This window comes from Phascolarctos cinereus, unplaced genomic scaffold (genome assembly GCF_003287225.1).
Source record: "Phascolarctos cinereus isolate Bilbo 61053 unplaced genomic scaffold, phaCin_HiC Scaffold_1;HRSCAF=81, whole genome shotgun sequence".
In the NCBI taxonomy this organism is placed as follows: domain Eukaryota; kingdom Metazoa; phylum Chordata; class Mammalia; order Diprotodontia; family Phascolarctidae; genus Phascolarctos; species Phascolarctos cinereus.
The window spans coordinates 202393194-202416461 of record NW_027555514.1 but is presented as its reverse complement, the minus strand read 5'-3'; the positions used below and the strand labels follow the sequence as shown (position 1 = coordinate 202416461).

Below are 23268 nucleotides of genomic sequence, written 5' to 3'. Positions count from 1 at the left end.
AGGAAAAGGAAAAGGGGGCCTATAGTGGAGGAGTGGTTTTCCAGAGTGAGAAGTTCCCAGGGTCAGGGTGAAGTGCCAAAATGATGTCTGCAGCATTGTAGAGAAAGAAGTCTGGAAAATCAGGAGCCCAGAAAGAAATGAAGGAGTGATAGGAAATATTCACAGGACATCTGTGCATGTTCTGAATCAGGACAGGTCCTACCATTACACTTCACTATGTATTTTGAAAAGCGGGTTCACCAATTTCCCCCCTCCCCTAATAAGCTGGCAAGAAACAGAGGTACTTGCACGTGCTTCTAGGACTGCACACTCATTGGCCAGTTTCCCCCACCTCTACATGTACAATTCAGAACCAACTGGATGGTCCCAACACTACCCAGCTAATTTGGTTTTTTCTTTTCTTTTTTTTTTTTTAAGGATTTTAACACTTAGCCAAGCAAAAATTAAAAAAAAAATACACAAAATCCATCAGCAATGTGCCACGCCAAGTCATTTTTCCTCAGACGCTTTCCACCCCAGGACACCTGACCAGGAAGGTGAGGAAAGACTTGAGGTTTTCTTCAACCAGACTGTGAACAATGTAAGTAGATTTTTTTTTTTTGGAAACCTGCTCCATTTAATTACAATGGGGCTCTAGATTGCACCAAAACCAATTCACAATCCCATATCAAAAGTCTGGTTGTCTCAAAAGGGTTCAGGTTAGCATACTTGAGAGAAGCTGAGCAGAGTTCCTTTTTATCCATCAACCCAACCGGCTATTGGTAATCTCCTAGAGGGGTTGAATATCAATATAACGTAGGTCTAAATTTATCTGTCATCTGTTCCTTGGGCAATCTCAAGGGGAACCTTGGTAGCTCCACGACTTGCCATAGAATTGGAGGCAGCTAATGAGCAGAGAGAACAGCTCAGACATTCCCAACTACTGGCACTACCACATGTGACCAGTGGGGATCCGCCTCTCGTTTCACCCCAGCTGCGCCAGATCCCTACCTTGGGGGGAGTCTTTTGCAGAGAGTGTGAGACCAGCTCAGATTCCAACTCCTCTTGTACTCTAGCTCTGCAGCTTCAGTAGCTCCTTAGTAATACCTAGCAATTTCCCTAAGTGTCAGCTGCAGCTGCTGTAGGGAAACAAGAAAAAGGAAGGCGGGAGCATTATCTAGGTACCACTGAGTTCGTGCGGAGCTGCTGGAAAGAAAGGAAAAGAAGGGAAAGAGGCAGCCGCAGAGGCGGCGGCGGCGGCGGCGGCGGCGGCAGCAGCAGCAGCAGCAGCAGCTGTGAGGTTCTGCTTTGCTCAAGGCTCCTCAATCTGCTGTACATACGCGGCTCTGGAGGTTCTTTTTCTCTCCTACAGGGGAAGGCGAAGGCTCCCCTATGAACCGCAAGACAAGCGAGAATGTGGAATATACCCTGCGGAGCCTGAGCAGCCTTATGGGCGAGAGGCGGAGGAAGCAACAGGATCCAGACTCGGCCATCGCTTCTGGAGAACAGAGCCTCATTGCTGCCACCGAGTCATTCTGCAGCTTGCAGGGGAGTGGTGGCCCAGGCCCAGGCTCCAGCACCTACCTGGGCAACAGCGGGGATCTGGAGAGGGCGGCGCGGCGGCAATTCCAGCAGAACGAGACCCCTTCCTTCGTCTACATACTGTCCGTCTTCTCAGCCCTGGGCGGCTTCCTGTTTGGCTATGACACTGGAGTCGTGTCGGGGGCTATGCTGCTCCTGAAGCGGCAGCTCAGCCTGGACACGCTGTGGCAGGAATTGCTGGTGTCTGGAACTGTGGGGGCGGCTGCCGTCTCGGCATTGGCCGGCGGGGCCCTCAACGGCGTATTTGGCCGCCGTGCCGCCATCCTGCTGGCCAGTGCCCTCTTCACTGCTGGCTCCGTGGTACTGTCGGTGGCGCAGAATAAGGAAACGCTGTTGTCGGGCCGAGTTGTTGTGGGACTCGGGATCGGTAAGTTTAGTAGTGGAGAAACCCCTCAAAACAGGCACCGTACAAGTCCCTGTAATTAAACATTTTGTCCTTGTATTTCTCCTATCTCTCCATCTTAGCTCATCCCATAGACACCGGGCTGTCTTTATCTCATTCAGGTCTTCTCCACAGCATCATGACTCAACTCAGCCTGGATCATCTTCCTGCCAGGCCTGTCTCTTGCATCCCTTTTGGCGAGCCTGCTCGATTTCCAGGCTTCTCCCATCCAAGCCTTGTTTTGATGTTTCTGTCTCTCCCTCCCTTTCCTTTCGTTATCACCTTGGCCCTTATACCTTTCTTGAAGTCTCTAGCTTGGCCTATTTCCACTTTACTAGTTTGCCCTGGTCTTTTAAAGTGTTTTTCTGGTTCTCAATTATTTTGCCTATCTTTTCATTCTTCACTCATCCCCATCTTCATTTTTAGGTGCCTTTCCTATTTTTCTCTATTTTCACCTTTCATCTTTCTGCCCACATTTATACCCAGTTTTTTCCATTCTTTCCTTTTCCTTTTCCATAAAGGACATGTTTTCTCCTTAAATTTATGTAAGGCAGACTTTCCATACCAATAAGATGAATATTTTCACATGCACCTACTGTAGTTCAGCCATTACTAAATTAGTGGACATCCTCTCAGTTTTTAATTCTTTGCCATGTCAAAAAAAAAGCCATGGATATTTTTGTGTATCTTTGGAGTGTGTTTTGCTTGGGTCCAATTCCTCCTTTAATCAATCTTCCCTCTAAATTCTCCTTTCTCCCTTCTCTCCTTTTTTTTTCCTATTTTCCTGTTGAGTAAAATGTATTCATATACTCAACTCTGGGGTGTATGTGTGTGTGTGTGTGTGTGTGTGTGTGTGTGTGTGTGTGTGTGTGTGTGTGTTTTCCTCCTTTGACCAGTTCAGATGAGAGTGAGCTTAAAGTGTCAGCTCCTGCCCCCACTTCCTCCTTGTTCATATAGACTTCTATTTGTGCAACCTGATTATGTGAGATAATTTCCCCTAACCTTCCTCTCCTTTTCCCTAGCTAGGGCCTAACGGAACCACTCCTAGGTCATCTTTCTAATTAGACTCCTTCTGTGACCCCTGATGATGATAGGATTCAGAGGGAACACATGTATCACATCCCCTTATTAGAGTGTATGTAGTTGATCCTTGCTTAGTCGGTTATGGTGGTTTACAATGTATACCTTTTTGTTTCTCTTGAGTCCTGTGTTGGCACTTCAGAGTTTCTATGTAGCTCTTGTCTTTATATCAAGAATGCTTCAAAGTTCTCTTATTTCGTTAAAGGTCAATTTTTTCCACTGTAGGATTGTATTCAGTTTTGTTGGGTAGATTATTCTTGGTTGTAAGCCTATTTGCCTTTAGAATATCATATTCCAGGCTCTCCTCTTCTTTAAAGTAGTGGTTGCCAAATTCTGTGTGATTCAGACTATGAGTCCTCTGTATTTGAATCATTTCTTTCTGATGGTTTATGATTATAATATATATATATGTATATATATATATATATATATATATATATATATATATATATATATATATATATATATATATAATATATATATATATATATATATATAACCTGGAAGCTCTGTGCTTTGGCTATAATGTTTTTAAGAGTTTGCATTTTGGAATTTCTTTCAGGAGATAGCCAGTGGATTCTTTCTTTTCTTCAAAGATCCAGCTGGGTCTTTTGTTTGTTAATATATTTTAAAAATCATCTTATTGTGAACAAAATGCAGCTTTAAAGACTGTCTAAAACAAAGTGTTACCTATACATATCTTCAGATCATTAAAAAAGATTCTGTGACAAATGTGATTTGCTACAATCACAAAACTGTGTTAAATCCACTATAAATGTATGTTACATAACCTCAACTGGGCCTGTAATCCTGCAAGGTAATCCTTTTACATCCTGCTACTCTCCTTTCTTTTTTTTTTTGTGAGGCAGTGGGGTTAAGTGACTTGCCCAGAGTCACACAGCTATTGAGTGTTATATGTCTGAGAATGGATTTGAACTCAGGTCTTCCTGAATCCAGGGCTGGTGCTCTGTCCACTTCGCCATCTAGCTGCCCCCATCCCTCTATTCTCACTATTCACTCACTATTCTATTTCTCACAGCAGCTATTCCAAACCTTTTCCTTTAAAAATAAGTTTTTATTGCTATATTTTGTTTTTTTAAACAACTGTAATCTTCCAGTAATCTTCCCTATCCCAGAAAGTCATCCCATATGACAAATAGTATTTTTTAAAGAGAAAAAAAAGAAAGTCATAATAGACATCAAATATTTTGAAAAAGTGTGAAAATTTGTACACATCTCACCTCTGCAAAGGGGTGAAGTGGGAGAGTCTTTTCATATTTTTTTCAATCCATGCTTGTTCTTTATAATTTTGCAAGCTACACTTTGTGTGTGTATGTGTATGTGTATGTGTATGTACTTATTCTTTTGGTTTACGTTGTTGTAGTCATTGTATGTACTGTTTTCTTGGCTCTGCTTTCTTTATTCTGAATCATTCGATATAGATCTTTCCATGCTTCTATATTCATTACATTCATCATTTCCTACAACATGGTAATACTCCATTGTATTCATTTTAGTTGTTCTCCAGTCAATGGGCATCTATTTTGTTTCCAATTTTTGCTATCACAGAAAGTACTGACATCAGTATTTTGGTGTATATTGAGACTGTCTTCTTGGACTCCATGGAATGTAAGCCTGGAAAATGAATTTCTGGGTTAAAGGATAAAGACATCTTAGTCACTTCCTTGGCAATTCCAAATTGCTTTTGAATGTGTTTGTATCAATTCACAGCTCCACCAACAGCACACCACCAATGTGGCTATTTTCCTCTAGCTATTCCAACACTGACTATTCCTATCTTTTGTAGTCTTTTCCAATATGTAGGGTATAAAGTAAAACATCATGGTTAGTGATTTAGAGTATTCTTTGAAGTGGTTGTTAATAGTTTGCAATTGTTCTTTTGAGAGCTGTTTGTTCCTATCCTTTGACCACATATCTATTTGGGGAATAGTTTTTGTTTATGTATATCTACATGTATATGTATAATATATATGTTAATTTTTTATGTATTTTGGTTATCAAAGCCTTGTCAGAGAAATTTGATACAGACTTTTCTAATTTTATGGCTTCTGTTCTAGGTGCATTAATTTTTTTTCTGTGCAGAAGATTTGTAGCTTCATGTAATCAGAGTTACCTATTTCCTCTTTTTAATAGGCTGTATCCCTTGTGTGGTTAAGAATGCATCCCCTGTCTAAAACTATGAGTTATTTGATCCTTTTTAATTTTTGATTGTGTTATCTCTAACATTAAGGTCATGTAGCTATTTAGAAGGATTCTTTCTGTTTTCTACTTTGTTTTCTGGTTCTAAGAGATCTGGGCAGTTTTCTTAGGATTTGAAATGTTTAGGCTTTTTTTTTTGTCATGGCTTATAGGTAGTCCAATCAGTCTTTAGTTTTCTCTATTTGGTCTTTCTTTAGGTCATTTGTTTCTGCCAGAAGATGTTTTATTTTCTTCTATTTTTTCAGTCTTTTGACTTTATTTTAATATTACTTGATGTCTCAAGGAATCAGTAACTACTTCCTCCTTCTTCTCCCTTTCTTCTCCTTCTGTCATTAGCTTCTATATGATCCTTTCAATTGTTTCAGGGAATTGGTTGCTCAGGTAAGATTTTATTCTTCTTGAGCCAAGTTAGTAATTCCCTCTCAAATTTTTTCTTGCATAACTCATTTCTTTTCCAATTTTTCCTCCAGTCCCCTCATTTTATTGATGAAAATACTTTTCACTCTTCTTTTTTCTCTTCCAGAAATTCTAGTTGAATTTTAATTTAGGCTGTGTTTTTCTTTGAAGCTTTGCTTGTAGATGTTATGGAATCATTCTTTTCTTTTGGTTTGTGTTGTTTTTTTTTTCCAGTAGAGTATCATTTTACTTTTTAAATATATTTTGTTTTTCCCCAATTACATGTTAAAACAATTTTATCCTTTATTTTGTATTTCATTTTTTTCTCAATTACATGTAAAAATAATTTTCAACATTCTTTTTTAAAACAGAGTTCCAAATTCTCTGCCTTTCTTCCCACTCACCTCATTGAGAAGGCAGGCAATTTGATATAGATTATACATGTGTAGTCTTGCAAAACATATTTCCATATTAGTCATGTTGTAAAAGAAAACATAGAAAACAAAAACTCTCTAAAAATAAAGTAAAAAAAAAGTTTGTTTCCATCTGTATTCAGACTCCATCAGCTTTCTATCCATAGCATTTTTCATCAAAAGTCCATCAGAGTTGTCTTGGATCATTGTATTGTGAGAATATCTGAGTCATTCACAATTAATCGTCTTACTATATTGTACAATGTTCTCCTGGTTTTAGTCATTTTATTTTACATCAGTTTATGTAACTCTTTCCAAGTTTTTCTCAGAGCATCTAGCATCATTTCTTTTAGCACCACAGTATTCCATCACAATCATATGACAAAATGTGTTCAGCTGTTCCCCAGTTGATGGACATCCCCTCAATTTCCAATTCTTTCTCATCAGAAAAGATACATCAAAGTATCCATAGCTTTTTTTTTTTGACATGGCAAAGGATTAAAGACTGACCAAAAAGTATGTACAGTCAGTTTTCAAATGAAAGTAATCAAAGCTGTCTATTGCCACAAGAAAAAATATGCTCCAAATCTCTATTAATTGGAAAAATGCAAATCAAACCAATTCTGAGGCACTACATCACACCTATTAGACTGGCTAATAGACCAGAAGAGGAAAGTAACAAATGTTGGAGGATCTGAGGTCTTGTAATATGATTTTCCAGAGGGCAAAGGAGCTAGGATTACAACCAAGAATCACCTCCCCAGCAAAACTGAGTATAATCCTTCAGGGGAGAAAATTGAAATTCAAAGAAATAGAGGACTTTCAAGCATTCTTGATGAAAAGATGCGAGCTGAATAGAAAATTTGACTTTCAAATGCAAGACTCAAGAGAAGAATACAAAGGTAAATAGGAAAGTGAAATCATAAGGGACTTAATAAGGTTAAACTGTTTACATTCCTACATGAGATGATATTTGTAATTCATAAGACCTTTCTTATTATTAGGTTACTTAGAAGGGCACAGGTGTGAGTTGAATATGAAGGGATGATATCTAAAAATAAAAGTAAGAGGTGAGACAGAAATGTACCAGGAGAAAGAGAAAGGGAGAGGTAAAATGGGATAAACTGATTCAACCATTACATAGAGCAATTTGGAATTATGCCTAAATATTTATATTGTTTTGTTTGGGTCCAATTCCTTCTTTAATGGAGAAGATACTAAATCTTGTGTTTTTCTGACTGTGGCTCCACAATACTTGAATTGTCTTTCTAGGTGCTTGTGGTATTTTCTCCTTGACCTAGGAACTCTGGAATTTGGCTACAATATTCCTAGCAGTTTTCATTTTGGGTTCTCTTTCAGGAGGTGACAGGGGATTCTTTCAATTTCTATTTTTCCCTCTGATTCTAGAATATCATGGCAGTTTTCCTTGATAATTTCTTGAAAGATGACATCTAGGCTCTTTTTTTTTATCATGGCTTTCATTATTGGTAGCCCAATAATTTAAAAATTATCTCTCCTGGATCTGTTTTCTAGGTTGATTGTTTTTCCAGTGAGATATTTCAAATTGTCATCTATATTTTCGTTATTTTGGTTTTGTTTGATTGTTTCCTGATTTCTCATAATTTCATTAGCTTCCATTTATAACATTCTAATTTTTAAGGAATCATTTTCTTCAGAGAGCTTTTGGACCTTGTTTTCCATTTGGCCAATTATGATTTTTAAAAGCATTCTTATCCTCATTGGCGTTTTGAACCTCTTTTGCCATTTGAGTTAGGCTATTTTTTAAGTTGTTATTTTCTTGGTAATGGGGTCTCATTTACCAAGCTGTTGACTTGTTTTTCATGATTTTCTTGTGTCACTCTCATTTCTCTTCCCAATTTCCCCCCCTACTGTTCTTACTTGATTTTCAAAATCCTTATTGAGCTCTTTTGTGATCTGGGACCAATTCCTGTTTTTCTTAGAGACTTTGGATGTAGGAGCATTGACTTTATTGTCTTCTTCTGAGCATCTATTTTGATCTTCCTTGTCACCATAATAACTTTCTATAGTGAGAGGTTTTTTTCCTGTTGTTTGCTCATTTTCTCAGCCTCTTACTTGACTTTTAACTGTTAAAGTAGGGCTCCATTTCCAGTGTGGAGGGTATACTGTCCCAAGCTTCAGGGTTTTGTGCAGTTATTTTCAGAGACACTTCTAGGGACCTCTAAGTTTTTAGTTCTTCCAAGGTGGTATGATCTAAGGAGAGGTGAGGTGTTTACTAGTCCTGGACTGTGCTCTCATCTGTGAATGACCACAAGCACTCTTTTCTGCCCTGGAACTGTGAGGAAGGTTTCCCATCCACGGTGGCTACAACCTTTGCTATGCTAGTGTTTCTTCTCACCCTAGGACTGCCACACAGCACTGTGATCAGAATCAGAGTATGGGCAAAGAAAGAGAGTCCTGCCTCAGTACTAACAAAAAGAGTCCTGTAATTTCCTTCTGACCAGTTGTTGGACCCCTTTACCATCTGTGGGCTGAAAGCTCCAGAAGAAGCTACTGCTGATTTAGTCCCTCCCAAGGCCTGCTCCTTGTTTTCTGGGGCCAGGCCTGTGCTAGTGTGTGCTGCACTGGACTAGGCTCTACTCTCATCTAGGTGTGACATACCTTTCGTATAGACCTTCTAAGTTGTCTTTGGAGTTGGTGGGCTGAGAGATCTGGAAACTAGCACTGATGCAAGTGATTTAGTTGTCCTGAGCCCTGCTCTGGCTTTCCTGGGACCTAGTCTGCGCTGGCCTGGCCTTCACTGGGCTGTACTCTTCTCTCACCCTGGTGCAACAAACCTTTTCTGCAGACCTTCCTGCTATTGTCTTAGGCTGGAAAACTACTTCTCCCCTTCCTTTTGTGGGTTCTGCCATTCCAGAATTTGTTTTGGGATGCTATTTAATATTTAATAATTTAATATTTAATGAAATTAAATCATTTGCAGAGGTTTTGGGGAAAGCTCAGGTGAGTCCCTGCCTTTTTTCTGCCATCTTGGCTTCACCCCTCTAGGTACTTTAAATGGAAGTACCTAAAACAATTTTTAAACTTTTTTAAGTTTTGAGTTCCAAATTCTACCCTTCCCCACTCTTCCCTCTCCTTCAGATGGTAAGCAATCAGTTATAGGTTATACATGTCCAATCATGTAAAACATTTCCATGTTAGTCATTTTGTACATGAAGACTTGAATAAAAGAAAAAATGAAAGAAAGTGAAAAATAGCATGCTTCAGTCTGTATTCAAACAATATTAGTTAATTTTTTGGAGTCAGATAGTATGCTTCATCATTTGTCTTTGGGGTTGCCTTGGATCATTGTATTGCTGAAAATAGCTAAGTTTCTTCATCATACAGTATTGCTGTTATTGTGTACACTGTTCTCCTCCTTCTATTCACTTCACTTTGCATCAGTTCATGTAAGTTCAGGTTTTTCCTGAAATATTTCTGCTTGTCATTTCTTATACCACAATAATATTCTGTTACAATCATAAACCACAGCTTGTTTAACCATTTCCCAATTGATGGGTGTCCCTTCAATTTTAAACTGTTAGCGACCATAAAAAGAATAAACCCTTTTCCCCTTTTTTGTTTATCTTTGGGATATAGACCTAGCAGTGGTATTGCTGGGTCAAAGAGTATGCACAATTTGGTTGCCCTTTTGGTATAACTCTAAATTGCTCCACAGAATGGTTGGATCAGTCCACAGTTTCACCAACACTGCATTATTGTTCCAGTTTTCCCATGTCTCCTCCAACATTAATCATTTTTCTTTCTTGTCATATTATCTAATCTGATAGATGTGAAGTGGTGTCTCAGAGTTATTTAATTTGCATTTCTCTAATCAGTGGTGATTTAGAGAATTTTTTTATATGACTATAGATAGCTTTCATTTCTTTGTTTGAAAACTGCCTGTTCATAACCTTTGAGCATTTATCAATTATAGAATGACTTACATTTTTATAAATTTGACTCAAATCTCTATGTGTTTTACAAACAAGGCCTTTATCAGAGATACTTTTGGTAGAATATTTTCCTCAGTTTTCTGCTTTCCTTTTAATTTTTGTTGCATTGGTTTTGTTTTTTAAAAACTTTTAAATTTTACTTCATCAAAATTGTGTATTTTATATTTTTAAGGTTTTCTATATTTTCTTTGGTCTTAAATTCTTCCTTTATCTATAAACTTGACAGATAAAGAGTTGTTCTCCTAATTTGCTTATTGTTTCCCCATTTATGTGTAAATCATGTACCTAATTTGACCTTATCTTGGCATATGATGTGAGATGTTGATCTAGACTTAGTTTCTCCACATTTTTTCAAGTTTTCCTAGCATTTTTTATCATGTAATGAATTTTTTTCCCCCAAAAGCTTGGACCTTTGGGTTTATCAAATGCTAGATTACTGTGGTCATTTACTCCCATGTCTTGTGTGCCTAACCTATCCCACTGATCCACCACTTTATTCCTTAGCCAGTACCAGATAGTTTTAATAATAGCCCCTTTGTAATGCAGTTTGTGATCTATTCTAGTTAGATAACCTTCCTTCATGCTTTTTTTCATTGAGTTTCTTTGATATCCTTGATCTTTTGTTCTTATAGATGAATTTTGTTATTATTTTTTCTAGCTCTATAAAATACATTTTTGATTGTTTGGTATGGCACTGAATAAATAGATTGATTTAGGTAAAAATGTCATTTTTATTATATTGGCTTGGCCTACCCACAAGCAATTGATATTTTTCCATTTGTTTAGATCTGACTTTATTTGTGTAAAAAGTGTTTCGAATTTGTGTTCTTATATTTCCTGGGTTTTTATTGGCAGGTAGACCTCCCCCCTGCCCCTCAGTATTTTATATTATCTACAGTTATTTTAGATGGAATTTCCCCTTCTATCTCTTCTATATATTACCAACAAAGTACAGCAGCAAGAAATAGAAGGAGCTGATGTTTTATGTGCATTCATTTTGTAGCCTGCAACTTTGCTAAAGTTGTTAATTATTTCAAGTAGTTTTTTGGCTGATTCTCTAGGATTCTCTAACTATATACCATCATATTGTGTGCTACAGTTACCCAAAAATAACACAAGGAGATTTTCTAGGTATAAAGTGAAATATTTATTACGTTCTCGCGAGAAGTGGGTGTCTGCTTCCTCCGGCAGTCCGAGCAAAGCGAGGCGAGGCATAAAGGTCAGAACAAAGGTTATCTAGTCCTAACGCAGAGACACCCACCCACCACTGGCTATAAATTCCCATTGGACAGGAATTTCAGCCTTACAATCTAAAACGGGAAAATCTACCCCAGAAACAAGGAATCTCATTATAATACTACCAATCCTAGCTATTTTATCCTTATTTAGCATTAGCCATTGCCTAATACTAATGTAACAGTACAGATCGTGTGTTTTTTAGGAACTTGAAACTTGGGCCTATTCAGGCTAGCTAACCAACCTTGAGTTTGTAACAGTCTACAAAACTTTTACACTCAGTCCATCTGAGAGATCTCACACTGTTTGCATTGTCTCACTCAATATCATCTGCAGAGTAATAGTTTTATTTCCTTATTGTCTGTTCTAATTCCTTCAATTTTTTTTCTCCTACTGCTGTAGCTAATATTGAATAATAGTGGTGCTAATGGACATCTTTGCTTCACCCCAATTGTATTCAAAAGGCTTCTAACTTATCCCCATTACAGATTATGCTTGCTGATGGTTTTAGATAAATATTATTTATCATTCTAAGTTCCATTTATTCCAGTGCTCTTTAGTGTTTTTATAGGAATGGCTGTTGTATTTTGTCAAAGGCCTTTTCAGATAATCATGTTATTCTGTTGGTTTTGTTACTGATATGGTCAATTTTGCTGACGGTTTTTGGGTTTTGTTTTGAGCGTTCCTGTCATCATTATAGGTTTTTAAAATGCAATTTTTTTTGCTCATTCTTTCAGTCTAGTCCCTGACTTCCAACTGATTAGTCATATTTAGTATAGGTAAAAAATAATTCTCCCTGTATATTTATCTCATCACTGTAAGATGTTTTGTCAAACAATTTGACTTTTATTTAATTTAAGGAGTCAAAATTCTCAACTGTTTTTCCTTGAAAAAGAATGATTAATGAAATTTTATTGAAATGTGTAATAGTAGAGAGAAGTTGTATAATTTGATGGCTCATGCAGGAGAAATTGATACAGCCTAACAATTTACTGTTATAAAAATTAAATGATGAATTCCTCTGGTCAGTTATCTTCTTTTGAAAAGTAAAAATTTAATGATTTGGGAGTTAGATTCATTGTGAGGGTAACTTTCATATTACTGTATTCAAGTAATAGCAGAGGAAATGATACAATAGGAAAAAAATTATTAATGTTCTATATGATCATAATGCTGCTTTTTTTCTTACAACAAATTCTTGGCTAAAACAGTATCATGATAAATGGTAAAAATCAAGCTTATTAATTTGGATTTTTCTTGTATCTACATTTCTCTGATACTAATTTTATACACTGATTATTAGTTATATAGTTTTAAAGAAATACAGGAAGAAATAACATGATCAAATGAAAAGATGTGAGATGAGTCTAACCTTGAAGATAAATATTTATGGAACCTGAAATTTGGCTTGTCATTAAAAATTCAAGCAACTGGTGATCCTCAATTTAAGAACTTTTGGCCTGTGGCTTAAACTTACTGACACAAGTGAAGTTTAGAAGTGACATCAAAAACCAGTATCTGATACGTATGTATATTATAGATATTCAATAAATGTTTATTATATTGCTTCCATTTAGTCAAAGAAGTTGTGCATTATGCAAATTATGCAAATGACATTTTTAATGACTACACATTGATGTCATTTACTTTTTCTTAACATTCAGAGAATGTTATTTTATTTTTTCTCAAATACCTGTAAAAACATTTTTAACTTTCTTTTGTAATTTTTGAGTTCCAAATTCCCTCTCTCACCCTTCCTTGATAAGTCAGTTACTTTGTTATAGATTATTACATGTGTAGTCAGCAAAATATATTTCCACATCAGCCATATTGCAAAAAGAACAACAAAACCAAGAGAAGTAAAGTAAAAAAAAAAAAGTGTGCTTCAATCTGCATTCAGTGTCCATTAGTTCTTTATGTGGAGGTGGGTAGCATTTTCCATCATGAGCCCTTTGGAATTGTGTCAGATCATTGTATTGCTGAGACTAGGTACATCATTCACAGTTAATCATCCTACAATGTTGACGTTACTATATACATTGTTCTCCTGGTTCTGTTCATATCACTTTGTATCAGTACATGTAAGTCTCTCTAGGTTTTTCTGAAACCAGCTTGCTTGTTATTTTTTAAGGCACAAGAGAATTCCATTACAATTATATACATGAATTTCTTCAGCCATTCCCCAGTTAATGAGGGTCCTCTCAATTTCCAATTCTTTGTCACCACAAAAAGAGATGCTATATATATTTTTTGCACATGTATTTTTCTTCCTTTTTTACTTCTTTGGGATTACAGACCTAGTAATGGTATTGCTGGATGAAAAGGTGTGCACAGTTTTATAGCCTTTCTTATAAAAGTTAATTAATTTATTTTTAGTTTTCAACAATCGCTTCGATAAGTTTTTGAGTTTTAAATTTTCTCCCCTCCCTTCACACCTCCCTCCCCAAGACGGCATGCAATCTGATATAGGTGCTACATGTACATTCCTATTAAACATATTTTCACATTAGTCATGTTGTAAAGAAGAGTTAGAACCAATAGGAGAAAACACAAGAAAGAAGAAACAAAACAAAACAGAAGGAAAAAAAGAGCAAACAGTATGCTTTAAATTGCATTCAAACTCCATAGTTCTTTCTCTGAATGTAGATAGCATTTTCCATCATGAGACTTTTGGAGATGTCTTAGATCCTTACATTGCTGAGAAGAGCCAAGTCTATTGAAGTTAGTCATCACACAATGTGGCTGTTACTGTGTACAACATTCTCCTGGTGCTGCTCACTTCATTCAGCATCATTTTTACCAATTTTATTGATTTTTATAAAAAACTACCTCAGTTTTATTTATTAATTCAGTGTTTTTCTTACTTTCAATTTAATTAATCTCCCCTTGGATTTTCTGGGTTTCCAACTAGGTGTTTAACTGAAGATTTTTTTTATTCACACATACAATTCACTGATCTGCTCTTTCTCTGTTTTATTGATGTAAGTGTTTAGAGACATAAATTTTCCTTTAAGTACTGCTTTAGCTGCACTACACAAATATTGGTGTGTTGTCTCATTGTTGTCATAATCTTTAATACAATTATTTATTTTTTCTATGATTTATTCTTTGACTCACTCATTCTTTAGGATTAGATTATTTAGTTTCCAATTAATTTTTATCTGTCTTTCCATAGCCTTTTATTGAATGTATTTTTTATTCCCTTATGACCTGAAAAGGATGCTTTTAGTATTTCTGCTTTTCTGTATTTGGTTGTCAGGTTTTTATGTCCTGAAGCAGTCCTGTGCAACATACAGCCCTCAGGGCTACTTGCAGCCCACCAAAAGATTTCTGGAGGCCTGCAAAAAATGTAGGGTTGCCACTGTGTACTCTCTACTGTTTGTCACATGACCCACGGCAACCAACCATCATCAGTCTATCTCTAGTCTACCTGGGGCCTGAAGAAGTTTAGCCTGTTTTTAATTTCATTCCATATCTACTGCCAAGTTGTGCAGGTCTGCCTTAAAGCATGGCCATTTGGGGGGGGGAGGGGGAGAAGTGCCTTATAACCACTGAGGAAAAAGCTATGTTCTTCTCTTTTCCCATTAAATTTTCCCCAGCATCTATCATGTCTAAATTTTCTGAAATTTTATTCATCTCCTTAACTTCTTACTTGTTTAATTTTTGGTGAGAATTATCCAGTTCTAAGAGGGGAAAGTTAAGGTCCCCAACTAGTGTAGCTTTATTGTCTATTTTCTCCTGTAACTGAATTTAAGTTCTTTAAAATTTTAGATGATGTACCATTTGGTGCATATATATTTCATATTGATATTACTTTAATGATTGCGATACCTCTTCATGAGATTGTAGTTTTTTCCTTATCTCTTATAATTAGACCCATTTTTTTCTTTTTCTTTTTTTAAAATTAATTTATTTATTTTTAGTTTTCAACATTCACTTCCAGAAGATTTTGAGTTCCAAAGTTTCTCCCCATTTTTCTCTTCCCCCCTTCCAAGACGGCGTGCATTCTGAATATTCCTTCCCCCAATCTGCCTTCCCTTCTTTCACCCCCCCAATCTTATCCCCTTCCCCTTCTATTTTCCAGTAGAGTAGGATAGATTTCTATACCCCATTGCCTGTATATCTTATTTCTCAGTTGCATGTAAAAACAATTTTTAACATTTGTTTTTAAAACTTTGGGTTCCAAATTCCTTCCCTTCTTCCTTCTCCACCCAACCTCATTGAGAAGGCAAGCAACTCAATACAAGTTATACATGTATAGTCATGCAAAACACTTCCATAACAGTCATATTGTGAAAAACTTATAATTCACTTCATCCTATCCCACCCACCATTTATTCTGTTCTCTCCTTTGACCCTGCCCCTCCTCAAAAGTTTTTGCTTCTGATTACCCTCTCTCCCAATCTACCCTGCGCTCTATCATTCCCCCCCACCCCATCTCTTATCCCCTTCCTCCCTATTTTCCTGAAGGGTAAGATAGAATTCCATACCCAATCAATTGTGTATTATATTCCCTCCTTAAGCCACATCCAATGAGAGTAAGATTCACTGATTCCCTCTCACCTCCTGCTTTCCCTCCACTGTAAAAGCATTTTCTTGTCTGTTTTATGTGAGATAATTTACTCCATTCTATCTCTCCTTTTCTCCTTCTCCCAGTAGAATCCTCTCTCACCCCTTAATTTTATTTTTTAGATATCATCCCTTCAACTCCAACTCACCCTGTGCTCTGTCTATATATATATATATATATATATATATATATATATATATATATATATATATATATATAATCCCCCCCTTCTAATAACTTAATACTGACAAAGGTCTCATGAGTTACAAATATCATCTTTCCATGTAGAAATGTAAATAGTTCAACTTCAATAAATGTCTTATGATTTCTCTTTCCTATTTACCTTTTCTTGAGTCTTGTATTTGAAAGTCAAAATTTCTATACAGCTCTGGTCTTTTCATCAGGAGTGCTTGAAAATCATCTATTTCGTTGAATATCCATTTTTCCCCTGAAGAATTATACTCAGTTTTGCTGGATAGGTGATTCTTGGTTGTAATCCTAGTTCCTTTGACCTCCAGAATATCATATTCCAAGCCTTCTAATCCCTTCATGTAGAAGCTTCTAAATCTTGTGTTATCCTGATTGTGTTTCCACAATACTTGAATTGTTTCTTTCTGACTGCATGAAATATTTTCTCCTTGACCTGGTAACTCTGGAATTTGGCTATAATATTCCTAGGAGTTTTCTTTAGAGAATCTCTTTCAGGAGGTGATTGGTGGATTCTTTCCATTTCTATTTTACTCTCTGGTTCTAGAATATCAGGGCAGTTTTCCTTGATAATTTCTTGAAAAATGCTGTTTAGGCTCTTCTTTTTGACCCTAGCTTTCAGGTAGTCCAATAATTTTTAAATTATCTCTCCTTTCTTACTGACCTTCTAAGTTGCCTGTGGCATTAGTGGGTTGAGAAGTCTGGAAACTGCTACAACTGCTAGTGATTCAGTCCCCTGAGGCCTGCTTCAGGTTCGCTGAGGCCTGGTCTTTGCCTGCATGGCCCATGATAAACTGCACTTCTCTCCCAGCCCTGTGCAACAGACCTTTTCCATCAACCATCCAGGTTGTCTTGGGCTGGAAATTTGTTTCACTCTGTCTTTTTGTGGGTTCTGCTGCTCTAGAATTTGTTTAGAGCCATTTTTTACAGGTGTTTGGAGGGGTTTGGAGGAGAGCTCAAGCAAGTATCTGCTTTTACTCTGCCATCTTGGCTCTGTCCCCCCCCCCTTTTTTGCTTTTCTTTGTCTGACATCATTAATATTACCTGTTTTTTTTAACTTCAGCTGAACCATGATAGATTCTACTCCAAATGTTTAACTCTCTGTGTGTCTTTCTACTTGAAATGTGTCTTTTAAAAAATTTTTTCCCACTTAATATTTTTTTCCAATTACCTGTAAAGATAGTTTTTGACATTTACTTTTATAAGATTTTGAGTCCCAAATTTTCTTTCTTCTTCCTTCTGTCCTACACTTCTATTCCTCTTTTTCCTCCCCAAGATGGCAAGTAATCTTATATAAGTTATTCATATATGATCATATTAAGCATATTTCCACATTAGTCATGTGGTGAAAGAAGAATCAGAGCAAAAGGGCAACACCATGAGAAAGAAAAAGAAAATAGTATGCTTCTATCTGCATTCAGACTCCATAGTTCTTTCTCTGGATGCAAAGAACATTTTCCATCATGAGTCTTTTGGAATTGTCTTCCATCGTAGTATTCCTGGGAAGAGCTAAGTCTGTCAAAGCTGATCATGGCACAATGTTGCTGTTACTGTGTACAATGTCCTCCTGGTTCTGCTCACTTCACTCAGCATCAATTCATATAAGTCTTTCCAAGTTTTCCTGAAATCTGGCTGCTCGTTATGAAATGTATGTCTTCTAAACAACATATTCTAAGATTCTTGTTTTTAATCTTCTCTGCTGTCTACTTCTGTTTTATTTCTGACTTCATCATATACAGCTTCATAGTTAGCATTACTGTTTGTTTCCCTTGATCCTGCTTTTTTTTCTTGTTTATCCTCCTCTCACTTCTTTCACCCTCTTCTTCCTCACAAGTGTTTTGCTTCTGACCACTTCCTGCCCAAATCTACCTCCCTTCTATCAGCCCCCCCCTTCCCTTCTCTTATGCCACTCCTTTACTATTTCCCTATTGAGTAAGATAAATTTCCATACCCAACTGAGTATGTATGTTATTTCTTCTTTGAGCCAATTCACAATTAGAGTAAGGTCCAAGCATTGACAGCCACTCCCCCCATTTTCCCCATTCACTGTAAAAACTCTTTTTAATCTTCCATTTTCCTCTCTCTCCCCCCCTTCTCTCAGTGCATCCTTTCTTCTCACCCTTTATTTTATTTTATTTTTTAGATATCATCCTATCATAGTCAACTCACAGCCATGGCTCTCTATACACTATTTCTAACTGCCCTAATAATTTAGGAGCTACAAATAACTTAGGAGCTATAAATATCATGTTCCCATTTAGGAGTGTAAAGAGTTTCACCTTATTGAAGACTTTATGATATTTCTGAAAGAGATTTTGTATTTACCTTTTTATACTTCTCTTGAGTCTTGTATGTAACAGTCAGTTTTTCTATTCAGCTCTAGTCTTTTCATCAGGAATGGTTAAAAGTCTTCTATTTCATTAAATATCCATTTTTCCTCTTGGAGGATTATACTCAGTTTTGCTTGGTAAGGTGATTCTTGATTGCACTCTAGCTCCTTTGTCCCACAGAATATCATATTCTGAGTCCTCTGATTACTTAATGTAGAAGCTACTAAATCTTCTGTGATCCTGACTATGGCTCCACATATTTGAATTGTCTCTTCTTGTAATATTTTCTCTTAGACCTGGAAGCTCTGGAATTTGGTATTAATATTCCTGGGAGTTTTTATTTTGAAATCTCAGGAAGTCATCTGTGGATTTTTTCAATTTCTTTTTTAACCTCTTGTTCTAGGATATAAAGGAATTTTTCCTTGATAAATTCTTGAAAGATTATGTCTAGGCTCTTTTTTTTTTGTTATGGGTTTCAGGCAGTCCAATAATTATTTATCTCTCCTCAATCTATTTTTAGGTCATTTGTTTTCACATTGAGATAGTTCATGTTGTCTTTCTTTTTTTATTCTTTTCATTTTGTATTGTTTCTTGATGTCTTATGTAGTCATTGGCTCCCACTGGCCAAATTCTAATTTTTAAGGAATTATTTTCTTCAGTGAGTTTTTATACCTCCTTTTCCATTTGGCCAATTCTGCTTTTTAAAGAGTTCTTCTCTTCAGTAAATTTTTGTATCTTTTTTTTTGCAATTAGCTAATTCTGCTTTTTAAGGAGTTTCCTTTTCCCTTCAGTTGATTTTTGTACCTTTTTTTTTACCATTTGTCCTGTTCTGTTTTTTAAAGTGTTAGTTTCTTCATTGTTTTATTTTTGTGCTTCCTTTACCAAGCTTTTGACTCTTTTTTTTCATGATTTTCTTGCATTATCCTCATCTCTGCCTGCCCCTCATTTTATCCCCTCTTAGCTGATTTTTTAAATCCTTTTTGACCTCTTCCAAGGCCCGAAACCAATTTACATTTTTCTTTGAGTCTTTGAGCTGCTTTGATTTTATTGTGTTCTCAGTTGGGATTTGATTTTCCTTTTCACCATAGTAACTTTCTTTTTAAAATTTTTTAATTTTAATTTTAATAATGTTTTATTTTTTCAAATTACATGTAAAAACATTTTTGACATTAATTTTTTAAAAATTGCATTTCAAATTTTCTTCTCCCCCTTCTTATTCTTTCCTTTCCTTAAGATGATAAGCAACTTGATATGGGTTCTATATGTATAATCATGTAAAACATATTTCCATTCTAGTCGTATTATGAAAGAAGAAACAAAAAAAAGGGAAAAAATGAAAAAAAATGAAAATGATATGCCTTGATCTGCATTCAGGCTCCATCAGTTCCTTCTTCTATGTGAATAGAAAACCTTCACAAGTCTTTTGAAATTGTCTTTGTTCATTGTATTGCTGAGGGGGAAGCTAGGTGGCACAGTGGATAGAACTCTGGCCTTGGAGTCAAGAGGACCTGAGTTCAAATGTGGCTTCGAACTCTTGACACTTATTAGCTGTGTGACCCTGGGTAAGTGACTTAAGCCCAATTGCCTCACCAACAAGCAAAGAAAAAAAGGAAATTGTTGCTTGCATTGTATTGCTGAGAAGAGCTAAATCAATCATGGTTAATTATTGCACAACTTTGCTGTTGCTATGTACAATGTTCTCCTGGTTCTTTTCACTTCACTTTAGATCAGTTCATATAAGTCTTTCCAGATTTTTCTGAAATCTGTCTGCTCTTTATTTATTATTCCATTACATTCATACACCACAACTTGTTCACCCATTCCCCAATTGGTGGACATCCCCTCAATTTCCATTTTTTTGCCACCACAAAAAGAGCTGCCATAAATGTTTTTGTACATGTAGGTACTTTTCCCTTTTTTATAATCTCTTTGCAATACAGACATAGTAGTTGTATTGCTTTATCACAGGATATGCATAGTTTGGTTGCCCTTTGGGCATAGTTCAAATTTCTCTCCAGAATTGTGGAATCAGTTCACAGCTCTATCAACAGTGCATTAATGTCCCATATTTCCCACATCACTTCCAACATCTGTCATTTTGTTTTTCTGTCATATTAGCCAATCTCATAGGTGTGTGGTGGTAGCTTAGAGTTGTTTTAATTCACATTTTTCTAATCAGTGTGATTTAGAGCATATGAAAATATGACTATAGGAAGATTTGATATCTTTGCCTGAAAAATATTCCTATCTTTTGATGATTTATTGATTGACAAATAATTTGTCTTCTTTAAATATGACTCAGTTCTCTATGTATTTGATAAATGAAGTCTTTATCAGAGTTACTTGTTCTCAAATTTTTTTCCCAGCTTTCTGCTTTCCTTATAACCTTGGTTGCATAGGTTTTATTTGTGCAAAACCTTTTTAATTTAATTTAATCAAAATCATCCATTTTACATCTCGTGGTGCTCTCTTTTTTGTTTGGATATAAATTCTTCCCATCTCCATAGACCTGACAGGTAAACTATTCCTTTCTCTAGTAATTTGTTTGTAGTATCATCCTTTATGTCTAAATCATGTATCCATTTTTACCTTATCTTGGTATACAGTATAAGATATTAGTGTATACCTAGTTTCTGCTATGTTGTTTTCTAATTTTTCCAGCAGTTTTTGTCAAATACTGAGTTCTTGTCCCAGAAGCTTGGTTCTTTGCATTTATGAAACACTAGATTTCTGTGGTCATTTACTACTTGTATACATAATCTGTTCCACAGATCCACCACTCTATTTCTGGGCCAGTACCAGACAGTTTTGATGACACCCCTTTATAATAAAGTTTGTGTTCTGGTGTGTCTAGGCCATCTTCCTTTACATTTTTTCATATTGATATTCTTGACCTTTTCTTCTTTCAAATGAATTTTCTTATTATTTTTCTTAGTTCTATCAAAAATACTTTTTTGGTAGCTTGATTGGTATGGCACTGAATAAATAAATTAGGCAGAATTGTCGTATTTATCATATTGGCTTGGCATACCCATGAGCAATTGGTATTTTCCTCATTGTTTAGATCTGATTTTATTTGTGTGAAAAGGGTTTTATAATTGTGTTCCTATAGCTCCTGAGGTTCTCTTGGCAGATACACTCCAAAGTATTTTATACCATTTACAGTTATTTTAAATGGAATTTCTCTTTCTATCTCTTGATGCTGGAGTTTGTTGGTAATAAGTAGAAATGCTGATGATTTATTTGGGTTTATTTTACAACCTTCAACTTTGCTAAATTTGTTACTTCTTTAAAGTCATTTTGAAATTCATTCTCTATGATTCTCTATGTATACTATCATATCATCTGCAAAGAGTGATTGTTTGATTTCCTCACTGCCTACTCTAATTCCTTCAATTTATTTTTCTTTTCATTTCTTATTGCTATAACTAACATTTCTAGTACAATATTAAATAATAGTGGTGATAATGGACATCCTTGTTTCACCTCTGATTGTATTTAGAAAGCTTCTAGCTTATTCTCATTACGTATAATGTTTGCTGATGATTTTAGATAGTTACTAATTGTCATTTTAAGATAAGCTCCCTTTATTCCTATGCTCTGTAGTGTTTTTCATAGGAATGAGTTTTGTATTTTGTCAAGGATTTTTCTTCATCTATTCAAATAATGTGATTTTTTAAAAATGATATGGTCAATTGTGTTGATAGTTTTCCTGGTATTGAACCAGCCCTACATTCCAGCTAAAAATATCACCTAATCATAGTGTATTATCCTGGAGATAAATTTCTGTAATCTCTTTTCTGATATTTTATCTAAAATTTTTGGATCAACATTCATAGGGAAATTGGTCTATTATTTTCTTTCTATGTTTTGGCTCTTCCTGGTTTAGGTATCAGGACCATATTTGTGTCATATAAGGAACTTGATGGGACTCTTTCTTTGCCTATTTTTCCAAATAGTTTGTATAGTATTTGAATTAATTATTCTTTAAATATTTAGTAAAATTCACTTGTAAATCCATTTGGCCCTGGAGATTTTTTCTTAAGCAGTTCATTGATGGCTTGTTCAATTTCTTTTTTCCAAAATCAGTTTATTTAAATATTTTATTTCTTCTTCTGTTAATCTAGGTAATTTATATTTTTGTAAATATTCATCCATTTCATTTAGATTGTCAGATTTATTGGCATACAGTTAGGCAAAATAGCTCATAATTATTGTTTTAATTTCTTCTTCATTGGTGGTGAATTCACCCTTTCATCTTTGATCCTGGTAATTTAGTTTTCTTCTTTCTTTTTTATAAAGTCAAATTAACCAAAGATTTATCTGTCTTGCTTTTTTTTTTTTTTTATCAAACCAGCTCTTAGTTTTGTTTATTAGTTCAAGAGTTTTCTTACTTTTTATTAATCTCTCCTTTGATTTTCAGGATTTTTAATTTGGTGTTTAATTGGGGATTTTTAATTTGTTCTTTTTCCTGCTTTTTTAGTTGCATGCATAATTCATTGATCTGATCTTTCTCTATTTTGTTGATGTAAGCATTTAGAGATATAAAATTTCCCCTAAGTATTGCTTTGGCTACATCTCATAAATTTTGGTATGTTGTCTCATTATTGTCATTCTCTTTGATGAAATTGCTGATTGCTTCTATTATTTGTCGTTTGATCCCACTCATTTTTTAGGATTAGATGATTTAGTTTCCTATTAATTTTTAATCCATCACTGGGGTGAGAGTAGGGCACAGTCTAGCACAGGCTGAACTAGTGGAGGCCATGTTGGCCAACCCAGCAGCATTCCTTGAAAGCAATTGATTTGACAACAGCTAAGGAAGCTTCCAGAATTCATAACCTGCAAACAGTAAATGCCTCAGACAACCAGTCAGAAG

The 23268-nt window shown here is 35.6% G+C and overlaps 1 protein-coding gene across 1 annotated transcript in view; it reads left to right on the top strand.

Annotated features, from left to right (window-relative positions):
• The first annotated feature begins 974 nt into the window (after nt 1–974).
• SLC2A13 (solute carrier family 2 member 13) overlaps nt 975–23268 on the top strand; it is a 224377-nt gene continuing 202083 nt past the window's right edge. The window contains exon 1 of the mRNA XM_020973712.2: nt 975–1948. Within this exon, the coding sequence (XP_020829371.1) occupies nt 1372–1948 (577 nt within the window). The 5' untranslated portion in view covers nt 975–1371. The remainder of the gene's footprint in view (nt 1949–23268) is intronic.